Source organism: Saccostrea echinata, unplaced genomic scaffold, assembly GCF_033153115.1.
Source record: "Saccostrea echinata isolate AGI-Se365-2 ecotype Australia unplaced genomic scaffold, CSIRO_AGI_Sech_v1 ptg000077l, whole genome shotgun sequence".
NCBI classification, from domain to species: Eukaryota; Metazoa; Mollusca; class Bivalvia; order Ostreida; family Ostreidae; genus Saccostrea; species Saccostrea echinata.
Window position 1 is genome coordinate 491,367 of NW_026889826.1, and position 15,605 is coordinate 506,971.

At 34.3% G+C, this 15,605-nt stretch overlaps 2 protein-coding genes across 2 annotated transcripts in view; both read left to right on the plus strand.

The window, feature by feature from the left end:
• The first annotated feature begins 9,374 nt into the window (after positions 1–9,374).
• Positions 9,375–15,605, plus strand: part of LOC133176623 (intermembrane lipid transfer protein VPS13D-like) — an 80,925-nt gene continuing 74,694 nt past the window's right edge. Inside the window, exons 1-2 of the mRNA XM_061311730.1 lie at positions 9,375–9,442; positions 15,284–15,387. Coding sequence (XP_061167714.1) covers positions 15,291–15,387 — 97 coding nt within the window. The 5' untranslated portion in view covers positions 9,375–9,442; positions 15,284–15,290. The remainder of the gene's footprint in view (positions 9,443–15,283; positions 15,388–15,605) is intronic.
• Positions 9,450–13,826, plus strand: LOC133176619 (uncharacterized). The gene has a single exon (XM_061311726.1). It carries the CDS (start codon positions 9,507–9,509, stop codon positions 12,834–12,836), a length of 3,330 nt encoding a protein of 1,109 aa, XP_061167710.1. The 5' UTR covers positions 9,450–9,506; the 3' UTR covers positions 12,837–13,826.

Consider the following 15,605-nt stretch of genomic DNA (forward strand, 5'->3'; position numbering starts at 1 on the left):
TTCTGTAATATGGAAAAAAACCAATGCAATGATTTTCTCTAGAAAAGCATTAGTGAAAGATATGTATGGATTTTATTTTAAGCATAACATTATACCTATAACAGATCAATATAAATATTTAGGACTTGTGTTTACATCAAACGGAAAACTGAAGTTTGCTTCTGAGCAACTTTCAGAACGTGCTAAAAAGGCATATTATGCACTGAAATCAAGTATACCTGGAAATAACAATCTTTCAGTTCAAGTTTTACTTAAACTATACAATTCAATGATTGTTTCAATTATAACATATGGATCTGAAATATGGATCACAGACTATAAATATATTACATTGTAAATCCTCAGAATGTTTTCCATTTGAAAAAAAATCAAAATCACATTCTCAAAGATATTCTAGGTGTACATAGAAAAGCAGTCAATGCTGAACTAGGTTCTTATCCACTTCACTATTTGTGTTATGAAAACGTGTTAAAATATTATATCAGATTAAGAAATATGGAATCAAATACCACATTAATAATGCACTTATAGTATCAGCTTTCAAAGGAGACAAAGAGTTAGCTTTGAAAAAGGGTTATACTTCATGGCAAAGCAAGATTTTCAATCTTCAACAAAAACTAAACTTGACCTCTTTAAAATTTCCCATAAAGATTTGAGGTTTAAGTTAAATAAAACTTTTGTTGATATGACCTTTGAACAATTGAGCAAAATCTCATCTTCTATCTCAGGAAAACTTTATTTCTATAGTAAAATCTTAAACTGTACTGATTATAAATTGCAGGATTACTTAAAGTTTCCTTTGAAAAAGCATGAAAGATCACAGCTAACAAAATTAAGAATCAGTGCACATTCACTATTCATTGAAACAGGCAAATACTGTAAATCAATATTTCCTAAGTAAAAACGTTGATGCTAAATTATTGGTTGAAAATGAAAAATATTTTGTATTTTACCGTCCTGTGTATGACGCGGACAATCTTCGATTTCAATATTGTGATATTTTTTATGATAAATTATATACTGTGATACTGATCCCATTAAAGAAATTGTTAACCCATGTGATTATAATACTACAACGTTTATGTAACTACTTAGATAAATGCTTTATGCAGAGAAAACAAATCCAGGGACTATAAGGAATTGTGTAAATTGTAAATGCATGCAATTATGGTAATTTTTCTTTTTTTCTGTTGACTGTCTTATTTCTTATTTTGAATGTATACCAACATGGTGATGTCAATAAATTGAATTGAATTGTTATATACAATGTATTTAAAAAAAAAAAATAGATATTAGTTCTTCAATGAAAATAGTGAAAAAAAATAAAATTATGACACACATTATGGCTATATATACTGTCAGTGTGTGTCCCTTAAAAAAGGGGGGGGGGTGGTGACTATTTTTTTAATTTATACATAATTTTATTCACATGAAGTGAGTGGGATTGGGCAGCAGGCATAGCCTATTTTAGCTCTCTTCCTACAGCAAGGTTGACTATGTCTCTTTCTCCCTCTCTTTTTTTTAAAATTATACGGCGAGGGGTCTAGGGATCATTCAAGGTCCCCAGTGGGTCCAGTGCATCGCTCTGATAGGGGTTCAGGTGGGCGAAGCCCCCGACGGAAAATGGATTTCACAATTTTGTGACCCCTACGTGACAAATTCTGGACATATAAAATACAAGATTCTGGTTCTCTTTAAAATAAAATTTCATAAGTCGAAAAGCTAAAAAAAAAAGTGCATTATAACTTTCTTACCAGAGGTCTTTAGTTAGGAGAGTTTTCATATTTTTTTTACGGTGTACCGGTAATTAAATTTAGAACAAGAAATTTTATATTTATATATTTAAAAATAAAAGTTTAAAAATAATCAGATACAAATCAACGTTTTACAACAAATAATAAGCAAATTTAAGTTTGTTCAGGTGGGGAAAAAACTAATCTACACACAAAGATGAAGTTGTCAAGTAAATTCGACTGGATCGACGGCCATAAAAAGTTAATTACTGTTAAATCAAATTAATTAATTAATTAGCAAAAGACAATTAATACCACACATAACTTATCTTGTTAGCGTCAAGGAAGTTTAATATTATTTAATTACTTGCATGTGGAAATTTTAGACAGTTCGTAAGGAGTAGTCCTACAGTGAAACAGCCGATTTTCTATTGCGGGTTATTAATTTGAACATTAATGATCTCTAAAATAACTAATTTTTTACTTCTTTGATAATATACTTTCATTTTTTGTGTTTTTCCTGTCAAAGAATTTCTGTTGGACTCCCCTCCCCCCCCCCCCCCCCCCAATCTGATGAACTGCTTCCTTTTACGATCTCCAAATATTGCTCGGGTTCGATGAAGTCGACCGGTAAAACTCGGGATCGGAATTCTGACTGTTTTCCAGAATGCGAAAGTGACTTACACAGTGACTAGAACGGAGAAGGGTGAACAGGGTCAAAAATCAAAATATCAAAATTTTTACCAGTGATATGTGAATGTTAAAATGTAGGTATGTAATGCATTACGTAAAGTTAACCATGTGCTAAATTTTATGGTCAGTACTGACACACACTGCGGTGAATACCCACATTTTATGTTACCCAATCCATGCTAGTTTTAGAACTTGTGCAAAATTTTTAATTTTAGTCCTGAATTTGTCGTCTTAGAATAAGTTAGTCGCTCAGTAGTTACAATAAAGTAGAAGGAGAAAGATCATTACTGGGGACTACTCAAAGGTTTATCAGGTCTGGTACAATCACTAGATTTAGCTACGTAGCTTGAATTACCTACATAGCTTTATTTACCTACCTGAAGTAGCTTTATTTAGCTACTAAATCAAACTTATTTCTTATATAAGAATTTTTCCCAGAAGTGCAGAAAATTGCACTTTGATGCAGTGATAATTTTCAACTTTGAACTCATCTGAAAACAATTCATGAAAAAATCACCTTTGGAGATGCATCTTTTTTGCGCAATTGCAATCAAAGTTCTAAAAGTTTTAGGGCTATATACAACAGTTAATTTGTGACCTAACTGTTACTTCTTGAGTGTAATAACAAAGAAAACCAGTTTTGGTTAACATGAGCACAATGTGAAGTATATCATACTTATCCACGCCTCATTGCGCACAAGGTGTGTACAGTTACTCAAACAATGGGGATACATATATTTTCCTTAAAAGTGATCAAGTGCAGCAATGTTAAAACTATCTCTGCTTTAGATTGCTTTTCAAATGATACCTAGAATAAATATTACTAGACATTTTCTTGCGACTTTTTGTCTTTTTAAAATAAAAAGCAAAATTGTGAAAAGTTGCCTTGAAATAGCTAAATAAAGCTACCTGAGGTAGGTAAATAAAGCTACGATAGGTAATTTTAGCTACGTAGCTAAATGTACTGATTGTACTGGACCTGTTTATATTGTACAGGAATAAACTTGGGGAAAACAATGTTCAGTATCTTCTGTGGGTGTGCCATGTGAATATTTCTATTTGCAATGAATTTTTTAATCTCAGCGAGATTCGTAGAGACTAAAAATTTTGGTCTGGTGTCTCTGCGAATCTCAGACTAGTGTCACATAATCTCATTCGGGAAATCGTCCGCGGACTTCGACCTCTTGTTTTGATTAAGACGGGCCGAAATGAATTAGCTGTCCGCTTCAACTTTTTGCTTTGGACATCCTTTTAATTCCCTATCACCATAAAACTTTCGTTTCTTACCTCTGAAAAGTTTAAATCCAACAAAATGTAAAGTTGTTGAGTTTACATCATGTACATAGCAATGTGCTATATTAGACAGTCAAGGGCATCATGGAAACAAGTTTACTTATTTTTAAAATAATTTGTTTAAGTTATTAAATGTCATTATTTTGGGTTATCTTTCCTTGATTATGCTTTTCTTCAGTAACTTATTCCAGTTATTGATACTTTACTATTCATTATTTAAAACCTACTGGTATCTGAAAAGCTTTATTCATGCTGTATTTGGGTTATTAAGTAGATGGAAAAGGTTCATGACAGTAAAAGTAATCTATCTTTAAGATTTAACAAGTTGAAATTCAACAAATCGTAACTTATTTCAGTTATTTCAACCTTAATCAACCTCACTTTAGAACTCTTGCACAAAAATCTACAGCTTTGCACAAAAAATGTAAGACATAGAGATTGTATAGTAATATCCAAGGATTTTAGAAAAATTAGTCTCACTGTTGGCAAAATTGGCAGAAGTTGTGTAATTGACCTCTGAAATGTTCATGAAATGGAATTATTTTTCCCTGAAAAATTTCATGATATTTTGATAAATATCATCATTTCTGCTAAGGAGATATGAAGTCTCTTGAGTCTATTAAAAGAAGTACATATATATATATATATTTACAACTTTCTCAGCCTTACATCATCTTAAATCAGCAGCAAACTCAAAATATTGATGTTTTTTGGCAAAATTGATAAGCATTCTACGTTTTAAGAATTAACTCAAATGAGTTATTTCTTTGTTTAGTAATAAATAAGTGAAGTAACCTAAAAAAGTTATCTTAAAAAATAACTTGATTCCATCATGCCCCTGACTGATAGAAATGAACCTTAGTACAAAGTATTTGAAGCAGACTATTGCTGGAACTCTTCAGCATCAGAGGTTTAAACAAATAGCACATTGCTATGAAAAATCAACAACTTTATATTTTGTTGGATTTAAACCTGTCGCTGTGTTTTTGTATACACACTTGCACTGGTTAACTGTAGGATTGATAGAGAAACTTAGCCAAATCATGAATTAATTTATCAAACTATTTATTAAACTATTGTTAGTCATTATCTGGTATTTATCATTAGCACCTTCAAAGATGGGCTTCTCGCTGTGTCAATCATCTACCGCCTCGAAGTGAAAATGCGATCAGGCATGGCGATCGACCTTGCAGACAATACCTGCAAATGTTTACCAGTTATCCAAGTAACTTTCTTTCGATGCATGCATGGTTTTAATATGAATAAAGTGCGTGAACACCCACAATCATTCATTGAAATACATTCACAAGTTTAAAATCGACATTGTGCCACGTCCATGTGCTTGCAACTCACGTGTTTACCTGTGTACGTGAGTTAGAAATCAATCATTCAATGCTATTGTGATTGCATGTTTTTGACCACAAAATCAAGTACGGGCATGGATCAAAGGAAAAAATATCACATTTATATATTTTAATGACAAACACAAGCGCTAAAACTTATTTGCGCCAATGCGTTCCCACTTGCATTTGCGCTAAAATACGTATGCACCAAGTTTTCTCGTTTTACAGTAGAGTATATGTTTTATGATGCAACCATTGAGGTGAGCGCAGTTGTATACCATCAGAAGACCTTTACGTAGGCAATAACTCTGATTCACCTCAGTCTTCAAACTTCAAACCACATGAGATATTTATGGTATAGAATATGACGTCACATGACATTGTATGTTACCTGCACTTCCATAATCATTACGGGGTCTAAAAAGAGGATTGTTTTTTAATGAAAGGCATTGTAGAGTAGATGGAATTATTTTTGTCTTTTATTTAAGCTTTCCCTTAGCTGCAGGAAGTAAATCTTAATGATAACTGTGTGCCTGTTGTATTCTCCTTCATCATATGGAATTGTGGTTGGGAAAGAATTCTGGAAAGGTTAATTCATACAAAAATTTGCTTGACAAATATATAGATATCAGTTTGAATTTTCAATATTTTTACATGTTAGTCTTCCCGTGCTATTAATTTGATGGTGCAACTGTTAGGGTGAGGGCAGATAATTTTTTTTAGTACTCATCCAGACATCTATTCACTTTAGCATGTTTAGACAAAACTTAGATCTGCCTCTTCAACATGTTCAAGATTTTTGGAAGGACTAGACAATGATGTCACATGACACATGTATATATAAAGTTGCATTTCCAAAGCAGAGTCTCAAAACTCAGATATTTAAAGAAAGATTTAACAAAGAGTGTCTAAGGCCATAATAAACATGATAAAAAAATTAGTAGATTCTCATCCCCACCCACCCACCCCCCTTTTTTTTTTACCCAGCCTCGATCTTTTAAATTTGTTTTTCTTTGTCTTAATTCAGATTGGGATCAGTATAGAACTGTATAGAACATTCAACTTTTGTTTTATATCCTGCAAATGTCAGTGTGATTTTGACAGCTGCTGACAAGATGGTAATTGCTGTAATGTGTATCAAACAAGGATCACTGTTTGTGAAAAATTGTTGAGGATGTTAGTAAAAGAAATGTACATTTTAATGGACCTTTAGTATGACTTATTTGGGCATAATAGATAAATCTGCACCAGGGTTCGACACTAACGTTAGTCCGTTAGTCTCAGACTAATAAATTTTCATTTGGACTAATAAAATCTGAGGCTAATTAGTCCGAATGGACCAATAAAAATTCCTAGAAAATAATGTGAATAAATTACCGATGTCCGATTCTTGACAACTTTTACTGGAAAACCTGCCATGTATTTTTAGCTTTCTAACTTCTTGGCTGGTAGTTAGGTAATTCCAAGTCAATTCAGCTCTTAGTTTTATGAGTGATGGATATTCAGTTCAATTGTTTATTTACCAATTAAGGGCCCTCATGGGGCAAAAAGAAAGTACATTGTAAATTAACATTTATATATAGTCATATACATGTAATACAATATACATACACACAAGAGAGAAAGGGTTGCATGATTGATAGGAGAAAGACATAAAAAAGAAGGAATAAACTTGCAGGTAGTTCTTATACATATACATGTACATAAATTCTGCACAAATAAAGATATCTGTTATATATATAATTATATATAAATATATATACACATACATACATATATATACACATACACACATCATACATATGCAAATTTAAATATTTATATCTGCATACACATATTAAAGTTCATTTTTTTTTTTTTGCACAATTTATCATAAAACAGATCACATGCCTCAGACTTGACTTATGGTAATGCTTTTTGTAAAAATCTTCCAATAGAATTCAAAATGAAGTTAAATGTTTAAGCGATCATGATATGGCACATAAAAGAAAAAAAATGTCGAACGTTTTGGGTGTAATATACAGAGAAAAAGAACAAGATGGGAATTCGATCATACTTCCAGATTGCGAGATTTCAGTGAATCCGTGGAATAAAACACTTCACGTAAATGCTTTGTTTGATTAAGATAAAAAGTACATTGTCATGTTTATTTATTTAAATTAATAGTTCTCAAAACAATGATGCTTCCCTATTTATTGACAGCTAGATGATAAAATCGTGTGCGGACCAGTAAAAGTAAAGAATCACCAGTCCGGTTAGACTAAAGCCTAAAAATGTTAGTGTTGAACTCTGCTGCACCAACTGATCTAGCTGCAATAATGTGGCCCTCTCTGATTTTTTTTTCTGGGGGGGGGGGGGGGGGGAGAGGGCTACAACTCCTTAGGATCTCCGTAATGGTGCAAGTGTGGGAGTGATTCACTCCCACACTGATTTCAGCTCAAAGTTTCAGTAAATGGCTATTTTATTAGCATATCTTACCTGAACTCATAAAATGTAGTTATGCAAGACATAAATTTATCCAAACCCCCCCCCCCCCCCCAAAAAAAAAACAAAAAAAAAATACAGAACAATCCATATATTGGTTATTTTTCGTGTATGTCAACATCACAACTTGAATTTATCCGCCATGTTTACTAACCTTGATTGATTTTATTTTGGGACAACCAATGAGAATTCAGGATCTAGGGGGGCGGATCTGTTTAGGAATTCCCTTATTTTAAGCATAAATATCACTGTTTATGAAAAAAATATTACATGGAATGCTTTTATTTAATGATGTTTAGTGATATGATACAACACAAACATTTAGCAACACCGAAATTTACTTTATCAAGTGATTCTAAATTTCAAGCGCAAGTCTCAGTACATCACACGAGAACTGTCATGGCTACTGAGGAGAATGACTGGTAAACACGCCGATTTATTTTACTTGGTTTTCGCATATAAATTAAGGGCTATGTTGTTGATAGTGAATAAAAATTCCATCTTATTGGAAGTAAGTTGAATGCAAAAACAATTTATTTTGCCTGCAGTCGCCCGTATCAAAAAAATATATATTTGCACCATTACGGAGATGCAGTGGAATTGTAGCCCTCTCCTGAAAATATCAGATTAAAAAAAATCGGAGTGGGCTACAATATTGCAGTTACGACTGATCAGGTCAACAAAAAGTCTGTACAATGGATCAAAGAATAAAATAAAATGAAATAATATCTGCCCGCCTTGATTTTTCAGAAATTTGGATCAGGATGAGAATTTAGGAATTTTTATTATTATAGTCTAATCCACTAATCTTTCTGCACTTGGGCCCTCAGATTGTGTCAACCAAAAAGTAGGTCTCTGTTACCTACTTTTGGAATTTCATGGCAATATCTGAATATTTCAGATAACAAGAGGCTTAGAATCATCAAACTTTGTAATTGATGCATTTTGGTTTTTCAGATTGTGTTAACCAAAAAGTAGGTCATGGTGACCTACTTTTGAAATTTCAAGGCTTTACCTAAATATTTAGGATACTAAGAGTCTTAGAAAAGAAGTGATAGGGTTGTGCAATTTATCAGAAGAGCAGGTCTAGGCCTTTGGGCCTCTTGTTGGATATTTTGCTTGAGCATCTAAATCTGAGCTGTATGTACCTTTTGATGTCTAAAATGACAGGAAACAGTTTATTGGTAGTCTGTTTTTATTTAACAGGCTTTTAACCAGTGAGATTCATTGTATTAAAGGGATGATTCAAAACAAAAGTGAGTCAATTAGCCAAGTCAAACACAAAATATTTCTAAGGAACATCACCAAGACTTACCTACAAGGAGAATCACATGTGCACTAGGGAGCAAGCCCTTCCCCATTTCTGATTTACTGGGAGAAAATCTTGATACATATACCGGTATTTGATAATTATTTGTGATACACGTTTTTATGAATCACTGATCATAACTGCTTGCATCTAAAAAATATTCATACCTGAGTTTTCATATTTTATGTTTATCATGTTTATTAACATCTCATAGTGTATTACAAGTACTGGTTTGTTGACGGAATGATAGTGCTTATGTATTCATTTACATTATATACATAGGTGGAGTTGAGGCTAAAATTAAACTACATTTTCCCTTGGAATTCAATGAATATCAATTTTGTGAAGTTTTCAACCTGGTGCAGACAAAGATCTGTTAACATAAAAATATATAAGGTTAACAGGTGGTGAAAGAGAACTTTGTTTAGCTATCATGATGCTGTATATGAATTTTTATTCTTTGCACTTGCAGTCATTTATAGTAAGTGAGTATATCTATTTTCTTCTATTTTTCCTTTTCAGCATAAAGCATGATGAACAAAGTGATAAATTAATATACAGACAAAGGTGCCCTGCCGCAAACTGAGGTAGGATTTTTATAAATATTGTTGAACTTTATGTGTGAAAAAATTAAAAGACTTTTAAAAAAATATGGAGAGAAACTTTTCTCAAAATAGACATTATGTGCAGCATGTACACAATGACAGCCAGCAGTTTCCTCATGCTCGGAGGATGGATTTTATGAATCCTTCGATGCAAAATCAATCTCCATCAAGAACTGGAAATAGGTTTTTGCTTCACGAACCAGGATACCCACAGGCCAGAGGTTCTGGCCCAAATCAGTATATGTATCCCCATGGGAATGCAGAACAAGGAGGAAACATGGTACCTCCACAACAAGTATACAGTCATAGAGTTGGTGTCAACAATCCAAGGGCAGGAGTGCCCATGAATAATCAGCCCTCTCCACATGAAATAAATCAGGGTCAACAAGACTATGGTAACTTCAACCAAAACAGAAGACCACAAAATCAGACCTCAAACTTTCCCAGAGGAAGAGGTACAGCTGCCAGAGCACATAGTTTAGATCCTGGAGGTAATGCATTTCAGCCACAGAAATTTCAATCCAATATAATCAACCAGAAACCAGGAAGTGCACATCTGCTGAAAAACCCTTCACACAGTACTGAAGGTTTTCCAATTCCACCACAACAGTCAACTGAAACTGGAAGAAGTCAATACAGCAGAGCTGGAAGGATTTACAAAGATCACTCTGATGTTGAGAGTAACTGGCAAAATCAAGGTAGCAATTCCCAAATCACTGAAAAGGAAGGAAAAAGTAATATCAAGTTACCTAGTGAGAAGAGAAATGTTAGTGCCTCTTCTGCAAAAAATAAAAAGTTCAAAAAGTGCATATTATCAGAGTGCCACAACAGTGTTATTAATATGAGAGATCACATGTTGAAATGTCATCTACCCAAAATATTTAATGTGAATCTTCCTCTTGATAAACCTGCTCTAAATGAACTGCGCATGCAAGCTTTGACAGAGTTGACGTCTTCAATTCTTGGAACCACTGCAAACATAGAAGACCTTTGTGACTTTTTACGAATGCAAAATGTCATTCCCACAACCGTACCAGTTGAAGGAAAAACAGAAGATACCATGAGAGCCTTTTGTCGTCATCACGGATATAATGAACCCAAAGCCTTTCTTGTTCACACAATAAACAGTCCAGCTGTGCTATTACATTGGAAAGCCATGTCTTATATATTGCAGTACATAACACCTACTCAGCAGGAAGAGTTCCACAAACTCTTCCATGCAGAAGGTTTAGAATTTGAGTGGGAGATGTTGAAGAACAAAAAACTAAAGCAAGAAAAGGATCAACGTAGTAATGAAGTCAACATCCATCATCAGTCATCTGATAATCTAGAAAGGATTGGGAACGTTGAACCTAAGTTTGATGTCCCACTGAGTCAGTTGCTTGTGAACCAAATAGTTCCATCTTCTCCAGAAAATCAGTCAGACTCAGGATTTGGACAGTCCAGAAAAAATGATAATGAACATGCTGACCTTACAAACCAAGGAACAAAAAAAGAAAAACTGGACCAAGAGCTGGAATTTTCTACTAACATCCCTCAAGAAGAGGTCCGTGATCTGCAAATGGAGCTTGGATCAGTCCATTCATCAAATTTTAAAAGTAATGAAGAGGATCAGCTGCAGAATGGATCCACAGCTCAAAGTGGAGATGCCAATGGTTTGATCAGGTCACAGCGTAGAAGAAGGAAACGTACTCAAAATCAGAAAAATAGGAAAGAACGAAAGACACGGAGAAAAATCACAAGAAAGAGAGAGGCTCGCAGAATTGATCGGCAGATAAAGAGGCTTAATGCACGTATTGGTTGTCCAGTCCCGGGATGTTTTGCAACAACAGATCTGAAACTTCATGCTTACAAATATCACCTCCCTAAAATCTTTGATCTGGATCTTCCAAATTCTGATTCAGATCTTCAAAGCATGCGTTGGTTAACACTCCGAGACTTGACCTTTTATATTCTAGGTGTAGATGCTCATGTTGAGGACCTGCTGGAATTTATGAGAACCAAAAATGTTTTGCCACAAGAGGTTAAAATAACACCTTCCTTAGAAATTGCTATGAGAGCATTATGTCAGCATCAAGGACTGGAGATCCCTATGCAATTCACACTGTGGCCCCCAAATAGCCCTGCAATCTTACTTCATTGGAGAGCCCTTCTGGGACTATTGCAATATGTTTCACCACAGCTTCGAGATCAGTTCAAATCTGCTTTTGCTAAAGCAACAGTTGGTGGGTTGAGCTTACAGGATGTGCACAGTCTTGGTCACAAAGGCCTTCATTTGTTAAAAGATGTTGAAGAGACAGCCTCTCATGTCAAAATGGAAAGAGAAGAAGGAAATTTCACAGGCAATATCTCGTTTGATGAAAGTCCACAAAATTTTAGTGAAAACTTATACTTTGGAACTGAAAGACCTGACATTTACCAAGAAGACAGAGATTACATTCCTTCTCATCAAGAACAGCATGAACAGTTTCATAGACAAACTCCTCCTGAGGACATTGATAGGCAGTACATGGTTGGCCCAGACAGACCATATGAAGAAATCTATATGCCAGAGCGACTGTCCCTAATGGACAGTCACTTTTACTTTGGGCGTCTCTGCATGTTGTTTGATGTAAGAGATATTTCTCCATCTGGTCTGTTGTCAAATTTAGCAGTTCATGCACAACCAAAAGTCCCAGCTGACATTATAGGTGGAGTCATGGTCTACAGCAACCCAAAGTCTTTTTCCCTCAGTAATTTCCCCAATTACCCTGGATGGAGAAATTGCTTTGGAGTGGATGCATTAGCCTCTCCTAATCTTCTGCAGGAAGAGTTTGAAGCCATTAGTGTCTTGACCAACAGTGCTGATGCTGCCCTTGGAGACATTGGTTTGGACCGCTCAGCTCATAAGGAATCTTGGGTGGAACAAGAACTGACATTCAGACAACTTCTTACCCTCAGCACACCTGCTCAACCGATGATCTTAAAGGTAACTGGACCCCAAGGGGATCCATACAGTTTGGATGTCAGTTCAAGAGTTAGAGACCTTGTCCGAAGGCAATGCAGTCCAGACCAACACATCCATATCTGTAACTTCAGGGGAGAAGCATTAATGGTGAAGGAATGGCTAGAGGATTTTCCAAACTGTTTCTTTGGATTTTCAAGAAAAGTCCTGGAATTTGATGAACAACAAGTGAAAGGGCTCCAAGCAGTGCCTGATGACCGACTCCTGCTGGAATCCGATGTGTCACTGCCTGGTGTTCAACAGAACATTCTAGAAAACAGTCCTCTATTCCTTGGAGAAGTGGCATCTGCTGTGGCAACTATTCGCAATGATACCTTGGAAAATATTGCTCATAAAACTGTGTCTAACACATGTCGTCTGTACAATCTCTAAATTTTCTTGCTGAATTCAATTCAGTAACAAAATAATTTTTTCTGTCCATAATCAAAGAACAAATACATTTAGCTTAAGCTACATTTTACATGTATTTGTAAGTGTAAATAATTATTTTAAGTGTGAATAACATTCATTCATCATGTCTATCAAAACATAAACATGCATATTGATAAGTATTTTGTACTCTAGATGATTTATTTGATTATAATGGGTCGTGTCTACTATTCAAGATGCTTGCAAAATGAATGAAGCAAAGAATTAATAATCAATAATATGTAGAAATAATGCATTATATGTATATTCAAATATTGGCCAGCCTATTTTATTTTCACTTTGGAAGTAATATGACCCAATACATCAAACAAATTTTGCTTTCTTAAATTTTGATGCCCTGTGCACTATATACATGTACCTTTAAAAAAGTATACCGGGTATGTAAAAACCATGAACATGTAATTGTGCATCTGTTTACCTGGAGTATCAGGTAAAAATTGGTGCATCATGTCATTTGACAAGTGTCTGGTCTCTATGATATGGCTCATGCTTTGAACTGCAACACTTAGTCTGTCAGAGTTCATGATAAAAGGCATCTATTTGTTTATAGATAAACTAGTTTAGATTTTATTATATAGGTACAGATATACCTTTCTTGTGTGAAACTAAAGAATACAAAAAATAGTATTTGTTGTACATGTACTTGTAACAATATCAAGTTAAAAAAATGGCAAAAGTTTAAGATCAAATGTAATGTTTATAAATATGTGCATTGCATGTATAGCTATATACACAGTGTACAATGATCATGTCATTGTGTAATTATAGTGCTCATAGTAAATAAAGTTGTTCATTTTCTTTTGTTAGAATAATCTCAATAAATAACTTGAATTGATTTATCTTGTAATTGAGGTGGATTGTGAAAGTAGGATAATCATAATTTTATATTTATAGATTTAAATTTAATTTTCCTTTGTTCACTGATTGATTGGCCTTGGGATCCATGTTTGGCACAGTTATCTTTGAGATTCTGTGCACAATAACGAGATTGGAATAACAGTAGAATTTTGTATCAGCTTTTGTGAGATCCTGATTTCAGCAACATTTGATAAAATTAAAATTGACACACATTCTCAAGCCTTTTTACTGCAATCTGTTGAATATTAATTTTGGGACTAATGCAACTTGAATACTGCAATTCCTTGAAGATTTCGAACAAAGAAAGATTAGAATCTGCATCTAATATTGAAGCCAAATAATAAATTTATTGAATGAAGAGATGGTTTATGCTAAGTCAAAATGACAAATGAACAGGTCTGTTCCCCTAGATTACCCTAACTAACCCTTAAGCTTATGACAAAAAGCATTATGGCAAATGGAGATGTTTACGTTTTTGTTTGAGAGTAAAAGGGGAAGACATTTAATCAAGTTTTCTCCTTAGAGGTCCATTCCCCAGTCTGGAATCTTTGCAGTTAAAGAATTGACCTATTTGGACTCCTGAATAGTTGTCAGTGTGCATACATGTGGGTGAGGAGAGGGGGGGTGTGAGGATTCATTTGGACTGTTACAGAGGGCAATTAAGTCATATTCATTTAAAAAGAAAGGGGGCAAGGGTGAAAGATAAAGAACATACTAGTACATGTATGTAGCTGTGCTGTAAGCTACTACATATGCATGTGACATGATTAATTTTCACAATTAATGAATATACACAGAGATAATGTTAAAATGTAACTTTCACTTATGGCCACCATTGTTAAGAAGAGGATGATTTCAGGAAGCAAACTTTTGAAGTCAGAGGTAACAGATATGATTTCTTAAACTCTGTTATAAAAGAAAACCAATGCCATTTACCACACCTGCAAGTCTATAAAAGCAACTGTTGCAAGAATGCAAGTGGGTTTGGCAATGGTATTGGTGCAGCCGGCTCAGACCAGGTGCCAATATGAATTTTGTTTAATTTTTGGTATAAAACTTGGGTGACCTTTCCTGTTGGAAAACAGACGTGGTCCCTAAATTTTCAAAGCATACAAATAATCAAAGCAAAAGGGTTCTTTTGGTACATATTGCTTTGTTAGTATATGTAGTATGGCAACAAGTGTTGCCATATTTGCCAGCTGGCTGCACGCTTTGATGTTACATTGAAATGTGTATGATTCTGACAGAATAGCTGGGTTGATACAGTCAATTTGGTCAGCTTGCTTTTCATTGTCATGAAGAAGAACAGATATTGTTAGATACTTTACTGATGTTACTAATTTAATAACATGAATGATTATATTTTCTTGTGTTCAGACTAAAAATGCCTGTATTACATTAGAAGTATTATTTGTGATGAAAATCTTGCATTCTGTTGCGATCCCATCAATTATTTTTATGCATACTTTGTTTCACACAGCTATATATTTTAAAATGTGCAACTAGCTAAATCTTCTTTGTGAATTTTATAGCTGAACTATGTTGGAGGGATTAGCAGCCTATCTTCTCAACAATTATGTTGGAAAGTATGTGGAAAACCTCAACACAAAACAGCTGTCCATTGCCCTGATACAAGGTGAGTTTTCTGATAGTTCATCAACTCTCTACTCACTCAGTCATGAAATATGAAGATAACAAACAGTAAAAAAAACTCTAAACACATCAGAGGTGGAATCAAGTGCCAAGGATGAGTAAGCATCCCCTGTTGAACACACTCCCCATGTGCTCCTTGTCATGATAAGGAAAAATGGAAAACTTGTAGACAATTTAGTATGTAAATCATGGCCTAATAAT

Excerpts from the sequence above, each read along its gene's own strand:
- LOC133176619 (XM_061311726.1), top strand. The coding sequence starts at position 9,507 with ATGGAGAGAAACTTTTCTCAAAATAGACATTATGTGCAGCATGTACAC.